Here is a 14605-nt window from a genome sequence, read left to right on the forward strand (position 1 = left end):
TGCAGCAGAAAAAAAGCACATGCCATTAGCTAAAGAGTCAATATTGTAATAACAAAATCCTTAAAGTAATGTAGTTTTGGGTAACTGAGATGCACTCTGCCTCACCTTACCTGGTGACATTTGCCTAGAACAGCATTCTCATTGTCAAGGTCAGTGTTCAGTCATTGGTTTGGGATCCAAATACACAACTATCATAGCACCACCTTCAGGTATACCTGGCATTGCAAGAAAACTCCTAAAATGGAAATGATGATAGTCTTCAGTGTACGTGAACTAGGCAGCAGGCCTAGTACTTTCAAAATTAATAGATACCAAACTTCAAGGAGTGAAAGCTGGGTGTTGCACCAATTAGTTTTAACATTTTGAACCAGGGAGGTAAAGAGTACAGTCTTTCCGTATTTGCTGGTTTCTCAACTTTATTTGGAGATCGAAAAAGATGAACTAGAAATATATATAAATCAAAAATTCCACTATTTCCTGCAATAAATATTTAACATCATTTTTTTTTTCCCTTTGAGTGTAGCTGTAGATATTTAATGCTACTAACAGTAGGCAATTTGTAGAGAATAGGCACTAGGAATCTGCAACAGACTTCCATGCCTCATCTTTAAGAAATTTCCAGAGCATTATGATTAAGAAAAATGACTTCATGTAACAAAGTACGTTCATACATCAAAGTAAAATGACAACACAATTCAGGAAAAATAGGATATTTTAGCACTAAGTAGTTCAATATGATTTTTCTGCCATGTTTAATCTAGTTTATTCAACCTGCATAGCTATATATGCAATCCTCTGTGACATGTTTTCATCCCTAATACATGGATTACAATCTAATTGGAAAATATACATTAAGTATTATTTTATTCAGAATGAATAGTATTATTGTTCATCATTAGGTAGCTTATGCAAAATCCATGACTTCAGCTGTTCCAGCTCTGGCTTGCAAAGTTCATGATGGAGATTAGGTAAAGTATTAAATGTGGTTTTCACTCCCAGTGATTGTAAATTCGAACAGCTCTCTTTACCCCACTCATATAAAACTAGTTGGTCATTGTTTCCATGACACTGGAACAATTCAGGCATTGATATTTTAGTCTTCTGGATAGCCTAGAGACAAGAATATGTTATTCACATAAACCCTTGCATATACCTTTGACAATTTATCATTCTTTCATATATTAAATAAAATCAGTAAAAAAGAATGAAGCACAATATCATTTTTGTTCAACATACTAGTTGTCTAGATGCATACAAATATTAAAACAACACATGCAAGCCCAAGTATAATTAATATTATTTATACATATGTTGCTATGAATGCTAAAAGCTTAGTGAGCAAAAAGTCATAGTTACATTGTTATGAATAAATTCACCATCAATAAAGCCTAACATTCAGGTTTAGACAAAACTTCAAATTTTAATGGAGTTAAATTTATGGCTTGAATCAGAAAGAAAATTAATTAAACATTCTTAAACCATAAATAAATGTAATATATATAAAATTCTCTTTCTGTTAATGCAGACAAATCGAAAACTTTTAAATACTTTTAATCAGGGGCTTATTATAATATTGAAATAAACTTAAATTATTTAAAATTACAACATCTTTGGCATGAAACTGTACTATGTGACAGCTAGGTCCACTATATTAGTGAACTGTACACCTTCCTCAGAACAACAATGAAGTGTTCTATATATGTGTTGTGCATCACTAGAGAGATTTCATCCATCCTATTCTCATGGTAATAATTTTGTGAGATAGATGTCCAGTTTCAATCAAAATAATTGCAGATTTCATCTGCCTAAAAGTGGTTTATATTTTGCTCTACAGATGTAGGTTGACTTTACAGGCAAGTGAGAAGACAGTATGCTAGAATGTGTACTATACTGCAGTGCTAAAACAACGCCGAACTATCAAGACTATCAAAGCAGGTAAACATTCATTTATTTATTTTGCCATTCATGTGATTATATTGCAAATTCTCTGCAGTACAGATGACCCGAATGGGTATCAAGTTATTTAAGACCATTAAAATTGCTGTAGGCACACTTGTGCCACTTTTGCTTACCTGGTAGACAGCTGAATTTTTATTCAAGAAAGAGGATAACGCAAATACTCCTGCTGCTTGTTGATGAAATCTATATGCTAAATGCATAGCCATTGCCCCTCCCATTGAAAATCCTCCTGCAAAGCCAAAAATGATTAAAATCAATAGTTTTATAAAATACAAATCAAACTGCAATTTGGTAGCACTTGTAAAAATCACCATCGTTAAAAACAAAGTTATTTTACTAGTATAATTAACAGCTTAATATTTGTAATGGTCTAGATTGCTTCACGTTTATAATACAGAAGAAATAGGCAAAATTCTTGATTAAAACTTGCCTTTCTACACTTGTAAACTTCAAAAAACCTTAAAGGAAGATAAAAGTACAGATGTTGGAAACTTGAAATAAGGACATAAAATGACAGAATTTCTCGACAAGTTAGACAGTGGCTGTGGAGAAAGAAACAGAGTTAACACTGAGGATTGATGATCCCTTATCAGAAGTAGAAAAAATTCAAAAGCAAGCATGCTTTAAGTTGCAGTTAAAAAAAGGTGTAGAGACAATAGAAGGAATATGTGTACTTTGGTGGGGACCAAGAGTGAATGACAGAAGAAAATGGAATGTGACAGCTTGTAAATCACAGCTAATCTGTCAGAAGGAAGTGTAGTTATAGCAAGGGAGAAAAAAAGGTTCTGTAAAATACAGAATACTGTAGTTAAGAGAAATCTTAAATAAAAGAGAATCCTGGAAATATCCAGCATGTCAGGCAACTTCTAAGAGTTAAAAAACACTATAACAGTTTGACGACCTTCCATTCAAACTGCTCAGTTCTGACACATATTGGGAAGTCTGGTAATCTGAAATGGTTGAATTTGCACTCATCTAACTTATCCGTGCAAAGAAAACCTTTCTCATTTCAGTATGTATACCATCATCATTTTCTGATCTCTTTTTATAAAGCAACTTGTGCTATTAACATATTTAGCTGATTTTTTCCCCTATTTCTTAACTCAAACCAGATCCAATACTTCTTCCTTGATGAACTAGAAACATTTCAAAGTAAATTTATTATCAAAGTACATAAACGACATCATATATAACCTGGATATTCATTTTTTGTGAGCATAGTCATTAAATCCATAATGAAATAATAACCATAATAGAATCAATGAAAGACTGCTTCAACTTGGGCGTTCAACCCTGTGTGCAAATGACAACAAACTGTACAAATACAAGGATGAATAGCACAGTGATGTACTGGTTAGTACAACACTTTACAATCTCAGCGACCCGGGTCTGGTTCCCGCCACTATCGGTAAGGAGTTCGTACATTCTCCCCGTGACCACGTGGGTTTCCTCCAGATGCTCTGGTTTCCTCCCACAGTCCAAAGACCTACTGGTTGGTAGGTTAATTGGTTATTGTAAATTGTCCCATGATTAGGCTAGGGTTAAAGTGGGGGATTGCTGGGTGTTGCAGCTCAAAGTGCTACACTGCACTTTATCACAATAAATAAGTAAAAAGGATGTTACACGTCAGAAATGCATCTCCCTTCCTATCCTTAGCATTATTTTCCTGTCCTATAGTTTTTATATATTTTAGGTTTATCATGTAATATTATGTCCTAAAATATGATACAAGTCTGCCAATGAAGAAATACTTAGGTTAATTTAGGATATCACTTTTTTTTTTACCTTGCACTTGTTTTTGGCTGATTTGCACAATACCTCCTTTAAAAAGAAAAATATTAACTGTACCACAGGAAATGAAAGTAGGAGGTTTGGAGTTTACAGAGAGAATTCCATGTTAAAACTTAAATCAAGAGGAATCTTTAATTACATTAATAATGGCTTTAAGTATCAAACCAACTGGTGAAGGTAAACTTATAAGTCATCGATTTCGTCCAGTGACTCTCAAACAAGATGAGAATTTCCCAAAATGACATTACTTCAGGTTTTGGTTCCCCCTTAAACACTACTTTGATTTTAAAATTTTCACTCGTTTTTTAGTCCTATTGCGAATCTACTCTTTCTATCTCTGTAATCTCCTCCAGTGTCCCATGAGTTAAATTCCTTAACCACCACACCTCTCTACTTCTCTTTCCTCCTTAAAACCTAGCTTTTTGGCCAAATGTTTGGGCCTCTGATCTAACATCTCCTATTTGAGTCTGTGTCAAACTTTGGTAATGCTTCCAGAAAACACCTTGGCATGTCTTGCTAGTCAAATGGCACTCTCTAAGTAGAGGCTGAGTTTTTATTTGTTGAAATAACAGTTCAATGGGTCAAATGGCACTTCATTTTTCCCGATTTTTTTTTTCCCCCTAGAAAAAGCCTGTTAATCCTGTTAGAATTTTCCCATTGCTAAAAGCTGATCTTAAAATTCTGCACTAACAGTAACTTCAGCAGTGTCAGCTTGTTGCAAAGGAAGTTTGTTTGATTGGGTGGTTATAACATAATGCATTTAAAGAGATCAAAGTGAAGTTCCAACACAGCAATGTAATTTTAGCATAAGGCAAATCACTGCATTTATTTAGTCACATGCTGGCTAGAATGTCTATAGTTAGTTAGTTAGTTATAACTATAGTTAGTTATGATTACACACATATATTTAGGCACTATGAGATATGAATAACTATGGAATTACATATTTTATGTGGTTGACCAATTCTTTTTCTGTTTGAAATTATAATAAACCAAAGGTTTGGACTCCTGATTTTACTTTTCTATGGAAAAACCTGTGATTTGTCTATCAGTACAGCAACCCCTTCTCATTGAATATAGTAAGTGTAAAATGTTGATCTCAGCCAACATGTTTCATGACAAATATCCTTATCTGACAACCTGGATGATTTCACTAGATCCTACTTTCAATACATTAATTTTCATTTATTCTGTGGTTTGCATGAATTTAATTAATTCAATCTCAAATTTCTTATATTTAGTTACAAGTTTCTTGAAACACAAACCATTTTGTATAGCAAAGGGAGATTGTCTATCCATTGATAATTAGCAAATATATTCTCTTAACCTCTCACGGTTCCACATGGTAGGCTTATTCAGAAAGTCAGAAGGCATGGGATCCAGGGAAGTTTGGCCAGGTGGATTCAGAGTTGGCTTGCCTGCAGAAGGCAGAGGGTCGTGGTGGAGGGAGTACATTCAGATTGGAGGATTGTGACTAGTGGTGTCCCACAAGGATCTGCTCTGGGACCTCTACTTTTCGTGATTTTTACTAACGACCTGGATGTGGGGGTGGAAGGGTGGGTTGGCAAGTTTGCAGAGGACACAAAGGTTGGTGGTGTTGTAGATAGTGTAGAGGATTGTCGAAGATTGCACAGAAGCATTGATAGGATGCAGAAGTGGGCTGAGAAGTGGCAGATGGAGTTCAACCCGGAGAAGTGTGAGGTGGTACACTTTGGAAGGACAAACTCCAAGGCAGAGTACAAAGTAAATGGCAGGATACTTGGTAGTGTGGAGAAGCAGAGGGATCTGGGGGTACATGTCCACAGATCCCTGAAAGTTACCTCACAGGTAGATAGGGTAGTTAAGAAAGCTTATGGGGTGTTAGCTTTCGTAAGTCGAGGGACAGAGTTTAAGAGTCGTGATGTAATGATGCAGCTCTATAAAACTCCGGTTAGGCCACACTTGGAGTACCGTGTCCAGTTCTGGTCGCCTCACTATAGGAAGGATGTGGAAGCATTGGAAAGGGTACAGATGAGATTTACCAGGACGCTGCCTGGTTTAGAGAGTATGCATTATGATCAGAGATTAAGGGAGCTAGGACTTTACTCTTTGGAGAGGAGGAGGATGAGAGGAGACATGATAGAGGTGTACAAGATAATAAGAGGAATAGATAGAGTGGATAGCCAGCGCTCCTTCCCCAGGGCACCACTGGACACCGGACAAGTGGACATGGCTTTAAGGTAAGGGGTGGGAAGTTCAAGGGGGATATTAGAGGAAGGTTTTTTACTCAGAGTGGTTGGTGCGTGGAATGTACTGCGTGAGTCAGTGGTGGAGGCAGATACACTCATGAAGTTTAAGAGACTACTAGACAGGTATATGGAGGAATTTAAGGTAGGGGCTTATATGGGAGGCAGGGTTTGAGGGTCGGCACAACATTGTGGGCCGAAGGGCCTGTAATGTGCTGTACTATTCTATGTTCTATGTGAATTAGTAGATTTATTAAGAGATTCAACAAACCTTTCTACATAATGTCCAATCTTATTTTACTTCCCTGAGGGTTCATTAGTCTTCAATCAGTAACACATATGATGTTATTTCAAAATGTAGTGTCCCAAAAGGAAATTGTCTGTCAAATTCACCAAAATATTAAAACAAAGCTTTAATAGTCTTTATTTATTCATGTTTATTGTATTTTATGGTTAAAAATAATCCATTAAGTTACTCTTGGGTATGGTGAGTAGTTTTATGGAGTCACTGAAATAGAAACACCATGACATATTGTAGAACTTGCTTGCAAAATGTGTTCTTCGGTATTAAAGCATGTTTAAGTATTGAATAAAATACAAATGTACAGAAAACCCTATAATTATCACCAAAATCAGTCAAATATACCTCATTAACTGTTAATTACAAGGAAATGTTCATCAGGAATGAACCATAACTCTGTGATGCCCACATATCTGACAATTTCTTACCACAATACAATATTATCTACCTTATTTCATATGCTGTGTGTATTCAAATATAACATGTTCAGTCCTGTATTCACCACCTTTCTTTTCAATTACTCTCCTTCTCCCTTTCTAAAGTTTTTACCTTATTCTTTATTCTGGAGACTTTAGAAAACTATCCTGCACTCTCTTTCCTTTTTACTTTATTCATACTTTCCTAAGCAAGCTGTTGAAACACTGCTAAGTTTAAAACCCTATCCACATTCCTAGTTTTGCAGTTCTCCAGGACATTGGTCCCAGATGGTTCAGGTGGAGCACATCTCATCGGAATAATTCCTTTCTTCTCCAATATTGGTGCCAATGTCCCACATAATCAAACCCACTTCTTCCACACTAATCTTTGTGCTATGTATTTAACTCTCTGATCTTATTAACCCTGTGCCAATCTGCATGTGACTCAGGTAACAATCCAGAGAATGATTGCCTTTTTGATTCTGTGTTTTAATTTAGTCTCTAGCTGCTCAAATTCCCTCAGCAGAACCACCTTCCCCTATCCCAGGGGAACTTACAAGGACTGGTGGGACTAAATATGGAGAAAGATGAGCAAGTTGGAATTTTATTCATTGAAGTGAAGGAGAATGAAAGGTGATATTATAGTGATATTTCAAATCCTGAGGGGCCTTGGTGAATGAGCAGTTTTTTCCCCCAGGGTTGAAGAATCAAGAACTAAAGGACATAGGTTTAGCATGAGGGGAGAGATTTTAAAAAGTATGTGAGGAGCAACCTTTTCACCCAAAGGGTAGTTGATATATGGAATGAGCTGTCAGAGGATATAGTTGAAGCAGATACATTAACAAGATTAAGAAAAAATGAGCAGATAAACAGAAGAGACTTATAAGGATTTGGGTCAAACATGGGCAAATGGGACTAGTTTAGATGGGAATTTTGGTCAGCATGGACAAGTTATGCAAAAGGCTTGTTTCCATGCCAGCTAGCTCTATAAATCACAAAGAAAATTGAAAGTACTTTGATAATTTCAAAAATATTATATATGCTATTCAATCATATTTTATCTATTGCAATGCTTCTTGCTGCTCCATATAGTATACAAGGAAATTATTGACAGGAATATGCATGACTACATTTTCAATAATTTTTGGTCATTTTACTTATTAATATAAAATGGAATTTTTAGAAAATATATTGTGCTGCTTGCATTAATCTGTGATGTGATGTCACACTTGGGCCATTTCTGTCTTTCAAAGGATAAGCAGCAATGTTTACATATTGGTCAAAAAAAAGAGAAGACATTTCCATTGGTGTTCTGATTTTGCTGTACAGGCTCCCCCGCCACCCGAAGGTAGAGCGTTCCCATGAAACGGTTCGTAAGCCGGAATGTCGTAAAGCAAAAAAGCAATTACAGGTGTCCCCGCTTTTCGAACGTTCGTTTTACGAAACCTCACTGTTACGAAACACCTACATTAGTACCCTGTTTTGGCTTTCAGAAGGTGTTTTCACTGTTATGAAAAAAAAATTCAGTGCGCGATAAAAAAATCAGCACGCGAAAAAACCAGCGCGCGATAAAAGGCAGAGCGTGCCCCGAGCAGCCGCTCTCCCCCGGATTGGGAACTGCTTCGCTTTAACACGTGCCTGTGAGCAGCCGTTTGCAAGATGAGTTCTATGGTATTGGAAAAGCCTGAAAGGGCTCGTAAAGGTGTTACACTTACGGTAAAACTAGACATAATGAAGCGTTTTTATCGTGGTGAACGAAGTAAGGACAACGTGAGTTTGGCTTGTGGAAGCTGACGAACATGATGTTGAAGAGGTTTTGGCATCCCATCACCAAGAACTGACAGATGAAGAGCTGATGCAATTGGAAGAAAAAAGGATAACAATCAAAACCGAATGAGTAATGATAAAAGTTCGACTTTAATTTTGAAAGGGTACGTCGGTTTAGGGGATATTTGCAGGATGGTTTGAGTCCTTATTAAAGAACTGTGTGATAGAAAAACGCATGAGGCTCAGCAGTCAAGCAAGCTTTCCACATTAGCCACAGCAGAGGACGAACATCGACCTTCGACATCAAGGCGGGCAGAGATAGGAGAAGATGAGCTGCCTGCCCTAATGGAAACAGGCGACGAGATGACACCCCAGTGTCCCGCCACCCCAACCCCCAGGCCACGGACAGATACCGATTCGCAGAGAATGCAAAGGTAGCCGGGAGGCACACAGCACATCTTTAAGAAAAAAGCCGAAATAAACATGCTAATTAATTAGGTGCCGCCGACACGTAATTGACGGCCCAGATCAGAGACGATGCAATCAGAAATCGGCACTGATCTGGGCCGACAATTACGGGCGGCACCTAATTAATTAGCATGTTTGTTTCGGCTTTTTTCTTAAAGATGTGCTGTGTACCTCCCGGCTACCGCTGGACCCCTGCGTTCTTCGCGGCAATGTATCGCTCGGTGGCCTGGAGGGTGGGGGCCACTACACCACCCAAACTGCGACGACTCAGTCTAACACACCATCATCAGTGTGCTCGGCAAGCTATCTTCCCGATTCCGGTAAGTGATACTACACTGTACATACATTATTTCTACTTTATATCGGCTGTGTATTTTTACGTGTTATTTGGTATGATTTGGTAGCTTCATAGCTTAAAGGTTACTGGAGACAGTGTTCTTGCCAACAGCGCTTGCGTGAGATTTTTTGCCAACGGCGCTCGCGTGAGATTTTCCGTACAGAGAACAGTTCAATAATGATTGTGGAAAAGTATTTCTACTTTATATAGGCTGTGTATTTATCATATCATTCCTGCTTTTACCATATGTTACTGTTATTTTAGGTTTTATGTGTTATTTGGCATGATTTGGTAGGTTATTTTTGGGTCTGCGAACGCTCACAAAATTTTCCCATATAAATAAATGGTAATTGCTTCTTCGCTTTACGACATTTCAGCTTACATAGGAACATAACATTACAGTTTCATAGGAACGCTCTACCTTCGGATGGCGGGGGAAACCTGTACCATTTATTTATATGGGAAAATTTTGTGAGCATTCGCAGACCCAAAAATAACCTACCATATCATGCCAAATAACACATAAAACGTAAAATAACAGTAACATATAGTAAAAGCAGGAATGATATGATAAATACACAATTAGGTGCTGCCTGGCACGTAATTAATTAGCATGTTTATTTCGGCTTTTTTCTTAAAGATGTGCTGGGTGCCTCCCGGCTACCACTTCATTCTCTGCGAATCGGTATCTGCCCGCAGCCTGGGGGTCAGGGTGGTGGGACACTGGGGTGTAATCTCATCGTCGTCTGTTTCCTTTAGGGCAGGCAGCTCATCTTCTCCTATGACTGCCCGCCTCGATGTCAGAGATCAAGGTTCGTCGTCTGCTGTGGCTGATGTGGAAGGCTTGCTTGACTGCTGAGCCTCGCACATTTTTCTATCATACAGTTCTTTGTAAGGACTCAAACAGTCTTGCAAAAATGCCCTATCCTGACATACCCTTTCAAAATTAAAGTCATACTTTATCATTACTCATTCGGTTTCGATTGTTATCCTTTCCTCTTCCAATTGCATCAGCTCTTCATCTATCAGTTCTTGGTTTTGAGATGCCAAAACCTCTTCAACATCATCTTCGTCAACTTCCACAAGCCAAACTCACTTTGTCCTTACTTGGTTCACCCCGATCGAAACGCTTAATTATGTCTAGTTTTACGCCAAGTGTAACATCCTTACGAGCTCTTTCAGGGTTTTCCGATACCATAGAACTCATCTTGCAAACGGCTGCTCACAGGCACGTGTTTAAGCAATGCCAGCGAGAATGCTGTTCTGAATCCGGGGGAGAGTGGCTGCTCGGGGCGCGCGCTGCCTCTTATCGCGCGCTGCTTTTTTCGTAACAGTGAAAACACCTTCTGTTAGCGAAAACAGGTAACTAATGTAGGTCTTTCGTAACAGTGAGGTTTCGTAAAGCAACCGTTCGAAAAGCAGGGGACACCTGTAACTTATTTGGCACACTACTATCTACAACTTGAAATTTGTACACCTCGCATTCATCTGGTTGAGAATTTCTTAACCACCCCACTCCATACATCCCTGGCCATTACTCCCAGCACAGTAGTGCAGGTAACAGCATTTCCTCAGCCAACGTGAATTATTCATGTATAATTAAATAAGTAGTGCAACAAGAGAGCAAAAATAAAAGACAAAAAACACTCAGTTCATGGTTTCATTCAGAAATCTGATGGCAGAGGGGAAAAAGCTGTTCCTAAAACATTGAGTGTGTGTCTTCACACCTCTGTACCTCTTCCTTGATGGTAGCAATAAGAAAAGGGCATATCCTGGGTGACAGGGGTCCTTAATGACCGAAAATGACTTTTTGAGGTATCACCTTTTGAAGATGTTTATAAACTCGTACAAATATTACTGAAATATAAGTTGTATTAAAAATGGGATGTTATCTTTTGTGATCGTTAAGACTCTAATTGTCTAGAATGAAATCACTGAAAGTACACAAGTTTGCCTACTTTGCAAGTGTGTATAGTATCAATATTGAGTTAGAGAAAGCAGAATTGCAGGAAAGGAGATGAATTTTCACTTTCAGCATAATTGGATTTTTCCCAATGAGGTAAGGCAACAAGCTGAGGTTTTACCAATATATTTTTAAACATTGTAGTGTTAATTGCAGGAAAAATGTATTAACTGAGAAACAGTTAGTTTCACACCTCATCACAGCAGCCCATTTTGCACTTATAGACACAGTAGTACAGGACAGCACTCTGTTAACTGAGAAATTGAAAAGTATATTTGTGGCCACTTGTTTCAGTTTGAGCCAACAATAAAAATGGCAGTGATAAATTGAGTTTTTTTTTTACCCTGATGTCAATAAAACTGCTGCTAGCTCAGACTATGCTGCAGCATAGGTTTTGATATACAATAATAAAAAAAGTTGACCATTTCACCTAATTTTCTCTGGGCCAGATTATTAATAGTTTCACTAAAAACAACAGATGCGTCTTTTCAGTAGTTCTGCAAAGTAAGCAAGATCAAACTAGTATATTACTTAATCAGCATGACTAACAATCAGGAACATACAACTGCCAAAATAGCTCTTACTGTGGTGCTGGAATTATTGTTGCTGCTTGTTCTAAAAGCACTAATTTGGAAAACATTGTCTTTGCCTCTTACCCTGAATGTTAGACCCAAACCCTTCTGAACAGTCAACTTATTTAGGGAGGGTATATTCAAGGTACAGCCTTGCAGCTCAGGATATGATAATCTACTGAAAATGTACATTTTTTCCCCACCAGAACGGAAATAAAAGTATCAGATTTCACAGGTTTCAAGCAAATAAATCATAGGGAAAGGAAATTGATTAGACAAGCGTGCATACTTCGCAAGTAAAACTATCTTCATTTGCCCTGGAGTTGAAAAATCATTGACTTCACAAATAAAATGATATGACCAGAATTGAAATTACAAAAGGACATGATCAGCCACAGAGATCTTTATTTTCAGACAATCTGTGATACAATCCAGTGGCTATGAAGTGAAAAACATGCTCGATGGAAGGATAGCAGACAGGAAACAGGAACTCAAAAGAAAGGTGGATTCTCAGATTATCAAACATAAAAAAAAACTTACTTTTTGTTTACCTAAGATTATCCTGTCCTTTGCAATTCCAGCTTTGACTTCTTCATCTACCAAACCACCCAGTACGTGGCACATTAAGTCAATGGATTCCAAATGTTCATGGCTGTTAATGCTGATTTTGTACCTGTCAAACCATACATTTGATGGAGCTCCATTCATGGGCGTATATGGTCTGAAAAAGTGATTGAATATTTTCTTCCATCATTAGTCACATGCACAAAGCTATCTTAGACAAGTAAATCAACAAGTATCTTTTGAATATTGCATAGCTAAAGTAACAGTGGGATGCTTTAATTGTGTATACAGGGGGAATGAAATTACCACAAAAGCAGAGTGTCTTTGTTCATTATAACTTTTTTTAAAATGAGTTTTCGAACAGAACTAAACCATTTTGAGGGAAACTAAATATTTTTGTATGAAGAAGAAAAATTACCATACCACAAAATATTCGGGGCAGAGGGGTGGGAAAGTAAATTGAAAAGAGAGCAAAATAAACATAATCAGATAAAAAGGGAGGGAATAAGAGTCTGCAAAGGTCAGTACAGAGATAGAACAAAAATTATATCCTGCAATTTAATGTGAACTACATAGGATATCCACCAGAATCTTTGTACAGCTGTATAGTTAATGTCTTTTCTAACGATTCCCATTAAAAAAAATTGTAATTGTTAAATACAAGATTATTTGGTCATCATGGTGCAAAAATTGCAATTTTGAACACAGGAGCTGCACTTATAAACAAAATGTATACAATTCACTTTTAATTCTGGGGAACTTTTGGATAGTTAATTGCATTACTTTTAGATAGTTAAATAATACCTCATTGGTGCTGTTGGATAGATAACACGTATGTGTGGAAAAATCAAGTCGTGTTTCAATACATCTTTGATCCATGCTCTTACACCTGGCCCCGTATCACCTAAAAGTGAGAAAAGTTAACCACAGCATAGGAAGTTTTGCATTTTGAGGTAATGCCTAACAAAGAGGAAGGAGAAAAGTCACAAAAAATGACACATCAATGTCATCAGAGCTGTTCAATGAAAGCTTAAACACATTACAATATAACTACACTTGCTTGCTAAACAATTGGTGGAGGCGCTGATAGGTAACATGCTGGTAAATGCTGTGTTGCAATGTAGCATTTGAAAAGAAAATGATAGCTATTCTTCCTTGCAAATTAATTTTTATTTTGGTTTATCTGGGCAACATCATCGGAACTGCCATGCTCACATAAATGAAAATACAGTTGAGGAAGCAGGTCCCTAGAGAAGAAGGTTGCTACATGGACAGAAGTGAATGAACACATTCATTGGGAAAATGCATCAGGATCTGAGTAACTAAGTAACACATATAAACTTTAGTATGAGTTACTTGGAATACAACTGTCATAATAGAGAATATTGGAAAACTGTAATTACTTTTATTAGAATATGTTGTGAAAGGAATCTGTTTGATGTTACATAAAATTGTGTGGTTTTCATAATAGGAAAAGGCATCTTTCATCACCAAAAAGAATAAAGACAATTTTCTTTTGTGTAATGGCTAGTTCTGATAGGGAATGCTCCACAGGAAACAGCACGTGGGACACAATCACCATTAACATGATGAGCAAATAGTTACTTGAAATTTTAAAAGACGGTGGAGAAAGGGCGGGAATAAGTCTAACCTCTTGAAATTGCAGGGAAAAAATAAAATGGTGCCAAATTTAGCCCGGATCTGAACTGGGAAGGAACAAAAGGCTACTTAAATCTTTTGTGTCCTTCAATTTGTCCTTTATACCTTTTTTGCAACAGGTGCACATTTGGAGACGCCACAGATTTTTATGGCTTCTGCTTTGCTGTTGCTCTGTTCCAACCGCCCCAAGTATTTTAGAATTCAAGGAACCTTTTTGCCAAACATACTGAGTTACAGTGGATGTGAATTCTCACCTTTACAGATGATGTACTATACCAGGGAGAACTGGATGGGAGTCGGGTAAAATTAGATGAGGGGAGATGTGAGGACAAAAGGAAATTGGCAAAGGGCGAAAGTGACAGGAGAGGTGAGTAGGTGGCAGAGGAAAGGCTAACTATCTGCATACCTAACCGAAGAATAAATTGCTGCAGTCTAACCTGAGCCGTGAAGGAAAATGACAGATGCGGTATGTTTCTTAGTTTGAGCAACAACGCCCCTCTGCAACTGCATCGCCATGTCGAGAAACCGAACGCTTCCCGGAGATCAGTGACGTGAGCGTCTGACGTGGCGGCGGCGCATGCGC

The 14605-nt window shown here is 37.7% G+C and overlaps 1 protein-coding gene across 1 annotated transcript; it reads right to left on the reverse strand.

The window, feature by feature from the left end:
* Positions 1-403: 403 nt before the first annotated feature.
* Positions 404-14602, reverse strand: lyplal1 (lysophospholipase like 1). The gene is made up of 5 exons (XM_063055747.1): positions 14460-14602; positions 13168-13267; positions 12351-12520; positions 2073-2188; positions 404-1110 (listed from the first exon to the last, which is right to left on the reverse strand). Exons 1-5 carry the CDS (start codon positions 14536-14538, stop codon positions 883-885), a joined length of 693 nt encoding a protein of 230 aa, XP_062911817.1. The 5' UTR covers positions 14539-14602; the 3' UTR covers positions 404-882.
* Between the last annotated feature and the right edge of the window lie 3 nt (positions 14603-14605).

The sequence above is a fragment of the Mobula hypostoma genome, chromosome 8 (genome assembly GCF_963921235.1).
Source record: "Mobula hypostoma chromosome 8, sMobHyp1.1, whole genome shotgun sequence".
NCBI lineage: Eukaryota > Metazoa > Chordata > Chondrichthyes > Myliobatiformes > Myliobatidae > Mobula > Mobula hypostoma.

Excerpts from the sequence above, each read along its gene's own strand:
- lyplal1 (XM_063055747.1), bottom strand. The coding sequence starts at position 14,538 with ATGGCGATGCAGTTGCAGAGGGGCGTTGTTGCTCAAACTAAGAAACAT. Across the intron at positions 13,268-14,459 it reads CATTTTCCTTCACGGCTCAG|GTGATACGGGGCCAGGTGTA; the intron begins GTTAGACTGCAG and ends TCTCACTTTTAG. Across the intron at positions 1,111-2,072 it reads AAAATTCAGCTGTCTACCAG|GCTATCCAGAAGACTAAAAT; the intron begins GTAAGCAAAAGT and ends TCTTGTCTCTAG.